This window comes from Trichomycterus rosablanca, chromosome 25 (genome assembly GCF_030014385.1).
Source record: "Trichomycterus rosablanca isolate fTriRos1 chromosome 25, fTriRos1.hap1, whole genome shotgun sequence".
NCBI lineage: Eukaryota > Metazoa > Chordata > Actinopteri > Siluriformes > Trichomycteridae > Trichomycterus > Trichomycterus rosablanca.
Genome location: NC_086012.1, coordinates 11,640,166 through 11,645,460, shown reverse-complemented (window position 1 = coordinate 11,645,460; position 5,295 = coordinate 11,640,166). Strand labels below are relative to the sequence as shown.

The 5,295-nt window shown below is 41.4% G+C and overlaps 1 protein-coding gene across 1 annotated transcript; it reads right to left on the bottom strand.

The window, feature by feature from the left end:
• Positions 1-958: 958 nt before the first annotated feature.
• On the bottom strand, positions 959-4,222 carry LOC134302224 (uncharacterized). Its single transcript, XM_062987259.1, has 4 exons — positions 4,204-4,222; positions 3,786-4,082; positions 1,445-1,714; positions 959-1,107 (listed from the first exon to the last, which is right to left on the bottom strand). The coding sequence occupies exons 1-4, from the start codon at positions 4,220-4,222 to the stop codon at positions 959-961; spliced, it is 735 nt and encodes a 244-aa protein (XP_062843329.1).
• Positions 4,223-5,295: the final 1,073 nt, after the last annotated feature.

Genomic DNA, 5,295 nt, shown 5'->3' with positions numbered 1-5,295 from the left:
CATCCTTACATCGTCCATCACCATCTGGTTTGGTTCCTCAACATCACATGAACGAGCCAAACTCCAGCATATAATCAGAACAGCGGAGAGGATCATTGGATGTAGTCTGCCAACGCTTCAGGACATTTACAACAGCAGAGTGCTGAAGCGTGCCGGCAAAATTACAGCAGACCCCTCTCATCCTGGACATCATCTTTTTTAGACTCTTCCATCTGGCAGAAGACTCAGGACAATAAAAACAAACACATCAAGACACGCTAACAGCTTTTTCCCCAGAGCTGTAACACTTTTTAACCAAAGTTGTTCTCTTGGGCAAATGTTGGTAAATACTGGTTAACAGTCCGTGTGCTGTCGTGTTTGTTAAATATGTTCTATGTTACATGTCGTACATGTGTAATTATCTGTACTATTATGTGTATTGTTTGTACTACTATGTGGACTATTGTGTGTATGATTGTGTGTATCACCAAAGCAAATTCCTCGTATGTGTAACATACCTGGTGAAATAAAGTGATTCTGATTCTGATAAGTAATACAGAAAAGTACATTAAGATCTTAGAGCAACATGTGCTGCCTTCAAGTCATCTATTCCAGGGACGTCCAGCATTTTTTAACAAGACGATGCAAAACCACATGCTGCACACATTACAAAGGCATGGCTGCAGAGGAAGAGGGTACGGGTACTGGACTGGCCTGTCTGCAGTCCTGACCTGTCCCCAATAGAGAATGTGTGGAGAATTTACAGGAAACAACCACACAGACGCACAAACGGCAATTTTCAGTAGCTTCGGTGGCCAACATGGACACTGAGAGAACCCACAAACTCCACACAGAAATGAAATTTGTATAGCACTTACAATAAACATTTCCAGATCCATGCCCACCCAACCCCTTCCCCCACAAATGGGCAAAGGTCAAAACTGAAAGTCCTTGATTGTGTTTAGATTGAAAAGCAGTTTTATTCTCTGTGTTGCTCTATCTTTGGTTTGATGAGTCTCCCTCTAATGTGGACGGTGATCACTGCAGACATCATGAGAATCAGACCCACAGAATACAGCACTATCTTCAGCAGACAAACAGATCCACCTGTAGTAGTGATAGCATCACCTGAAACACACAAGATCAATTGTTGATAAAGTGTGGTTAAAAATCTACTGTATTGTACTCTACATCAGTTGTTTCTCAACCGTATTTTTAAATTTTAACCAATTAAAATACAAACATAAGTGTGCTTCATTATATTACTATATATTGTTTTATGTTAGATGTTAGATGTCTAATTGATGGCAAATATTTTTTCACAGCAATAAACAATTAGCGGTCTAAAAAAATGATTAAAGGGGATGTTAGTAAGATTAAATAAGACGTCTAAGGTTTTGCACAACACAATTTCTAATTAGTATTTTATGAACTAGTTTATGTGTACTGTATGTACTGTACTTACTTATGGATTCAGGCTCACAAGGGCAGAGTTGATTTATCTCCACCGAAGTCACTTTTGAGCTGGCAGGGTTGCTATGATTACAGATGATATGGCTGCCATTAACACAGAGAGAAAGTGTATAGGAGACACCTTCAGTTAATGTCTCACTCTCCTCACAGGTTTTCTTGTCAAAGCTTGAGTTGATTGAGAGTGTGAGACCTAAACAGGTCACATTACAGGAGTCACTGTTCTGCTGGTAAACAGAAGTAAGTTCTGGTTCTTTCACTGGATCTGCAGTACACAAATACACATGTATTACTGTACAGCTAGTCTGGCAGGACCAGATGTTTACTCTAACAAGATTAATGAGTCTCATATAAAGTCTTATTAGGACAGAAATAACTCCGCTAGCACACCAGTGCTGGAATTCTGGACTTTCTGAGTTTGAATCTCAGCTTTGCTACTAGTCCAGGGCTTTTCAAAACCTGGGTTGCGAACCTTGTGTGGGCAGTGAGCAATAAAAAAGATATAATAATAAAAAATATATAAAATAAATTTTAACAGGCACATAAACACGAAATGAACTTGTACATGACCGCCCCCTTGTGGAGGCTTTGCGTTACACTTTATAAACCCCAGTGGGACCAGACTGCAATCATTTTCATTCATTATTAAATTGTATAATTAATTGTTTGTGTTGTATGGTTCACAGTAAAAATTATGGGCAAAATGTGGGTCACTTAAAAAAAGTAAAAAAAAAAAAAAAACCTGCATTAGTTGGCTGGGCTCCCCTGGCAGAAACAATTAGCAGTGCCTGCAGCAGACAAAAAGGGCCACTAGTCCCGTGTTGGAAAAGACCGGACTAATAAGAAAGTGGGGTCTTCAACGCTGTCTAAGGACCGTGGTTAGTAGCCTCTCTGTGTAGTGACTCTGTGTAGTGACTGTGTGTGGGACTGGTCTCACCCAAGAATCCACTGAAGTATGGGCGCATGACTGAGGGAGCATGTGTCATGTAAAAATACCCTCTTCAGATGTGATTGGGGTCTTCAGCATTGGAGGACTAACTGGCTACTGTTATGAGGTGGGGACAAAGGACCCAAGGATGCAGAGGATTAACAAAAAGGGGTCTATTTAACAAATAATTAAACACAAAATACAATAAAAACAAGGAATAACAAGAACAAAAAACACTTCGGGAAATCCCGAAGGCAGCCGATGACGTCAAAGCTGGAAAAGAACAGAAAAAAACGCACATAAGGAAAAAACGGGAAGCGCGAGGCGCGAACCCAGGACTCTTGCCTCCAGACCGCGAGCTCTAGCGACCTGCCACAGCAGCGCTAATGGCATCATGGAGGAGTGGAAGAGGATTCCAGATGGAACACCTCGCGCTGATGGCCGGAGAGGGAGGGTGACACCGGCGATAGTTAACTGGCATGGCACGGTCGCCAGCACTAACTGCTGGAGAGCGTCGTGCCATCTACCGGGTGTGAATTATTTATGAACGCAAAAGAATAAACGTAACGGCGCTGTCACCAGCCAGCATGGCTGGGAAGTGGCCGTTTAAAACAGCGCCCCAGAGGGGGAAACACGACGCTGTCACCAGCGCGTCGTGCTGGGAAGGGGTCGCGTCCCTCTGGGCGCGTGAACAGGACTCACGGTGGCGACGGCACGGTGGCGGCGGCGGCACAGTGGCGACGGCACAGCACGGAGTTAAATAAAAACATCAAAAAGACACCGTAGTGCGTGGGCTGTCCGGAATCGCACCAAAACAAAGAACCTCTAACCTACTTTACCTCGGGCCTCCCGACCCTACACCTCCAACCGCTTACAGCGCCTGGAGGTTCTGAGTAAACCCTATGAAAGTAAAGTGGCTGGTGCGATGCAGCCCAACAGAAAATAAACAAACATAAAAGGGCACCGCAGTGCCAAACAAACTGAACGAAAGAAAAAGGAAACAGCCATAGAAAACAGAAGGTGCAACGCCTGCAGCTTAGCGCCATCCCCTTAAATAAGGGGAGGTGCAGCTGCAGCGCGTTCGCCCTAACGAGCTGGCCAGGTATTTAAAGCCATCTCGTTTCTGCTCTGTAAGGCCTGTGGCGTCAGGGAGAGATGTATTCCCCTGACGCCACAGAGCCTAACAGCTACCCTATAAATTGGGAGAAAATTCATTTATTTTCACTACATGCTTCATCCTGGTCAGGGTCATAGTGGGTCCAGTAACACCCAACACTGAGGCACAAAGCATAAGTACATCATGGACAGGTCACCAATCAATTAAAGGTCACCTTACATTCATACATTCACTTCATCTGATGATGATATCATTGTTACGTTAGAATTGCATTATTCCTGTAAAACTCACCTAAAACATGCAGTTTGTAACGAGCCACAACTTTCTCCTGGTTACTTTCAGTTTTTGCTTCATACAGTCCACTATCAGTCTTCTGTAAGTTCTTCAGTGTTAATCTCAGTGTTTCAGTATTGAACTTCACCCGGTCTTTATAAGGATCATATTCCTTTATGACTTTAGTGTCACGGTCGTATTTCAAAATAGTGTTTTTCTGCTTAAACATCCACTTAAATAGCTCAAACTGATCGTTTTTATCTTGTGTGTCGAGTTGAACAGAACTGTTAACCAGCTTATACACATCACTGGATGCTGTAAAAAAATAACAAAAAGACATTTAGTTATATTATGGTGATATTTTTCTGTATTTTTTCATTCACTAAGTAGTAACAGAACATTGTAAAATAATATGTAAAGTGAGATAAACTCTCACTCTCTTCAATAGCCTCCATTATTGTTGCATTAAAGATTACAGATCATTAAACATAACATGATATCACACAAAGCAAACTTATGTAGAAACACGTTTTTGTCAAATATTTTTGTGTAGCATGAAAACAAACTGAAGCAACACAAATATATGAACTTAAATTAATAATGTAACCAGTGTACTAAAATGAATTGCTATGCTAATTTAGTGATACAGGCTTGGTTTTAAACACACTGTACTTTTGGTTGTTGAGACCAAATAACTCAACTTTCTATTTGTGTAAAAAATATCACTCTCTCACAGCATTCTTTTCTGATTAGCAATAAACTGAAGTGGGGTTTTGTTCTGGCCTGGCAACCTCCAAAGCTAAGTTAATGTGAAGCACAACTGACTGTGGACAGTGACACGTTTTCCGGCAATGTTTGTACAGACCTTATGACCTAAATTTGTCTACAAGTGACATTTCTTTTATATTTATATATATATATATATATATATATATATATATATATATATATATATATATACAGTGTATCACAAAAGTGAGTACACCCCTCACATTTCTGCAAATATTTCATTATATCTTTTCATGGGACAACACTATAGAAATAAAACTTGGATATAACTTAGAGTAGTCAGTGTACAACTTGTATAGCAGTGTAGATTTACTGTCTTCTGAAAATAACTCAACACACAGCCATTAATGTCTAAATGGCTGGCAACATAAGTAAGTACACCCCACAGTGAACAACCAAATTGTGCCCAAAGTGTCAATATTTTGTGTGACCACCATTATTATCCAACACTGCCTTAACCCTCCTGGGCATGGAATTCACCAGAGCTGCACAGGTTGCTACTGGAATCCTCTTCCACTCCTCCATGATGACATCACGGAGCTGGTGGATGTTAGACACCTTGAACTCCTCCACCTTCCACTTGAGGATGCGCCACAGGTGCTCAATTGGGTTTAGTCCATCACCTTTACCTTCAGCTTCCTCAGCAAGGCAGTTGTCATCTTGGAGGTTGTGTTTGGGGTCGTTATCCTGTTGGAAAACTGCCATGAGGCAGGGGATCATGCTCTGTTTCAGAATGTCA

What these genes read in the sequence shown, in the direction of transcription:
- LOC134302224 (XM_062987259.1), bottom strand. An exon ending in TTACAAACTGCATGTTTTAG is followed by an intron (nt 1,715 to 3,785) that starts GTGAGTTTTACA and finishes TGTGTACTGCAG; the next exon opens with ATCCAGTGAAAGAACCAGAA. An exon ending in TTGTGAGCCTGAATCCATAA is followed by an intron (nt 1,108 to 1,444) that starts GTAAGTACAGTA and finishes TGTGTGTTTCAG; the next exon opens with GTGATGCTATCACTACTACA.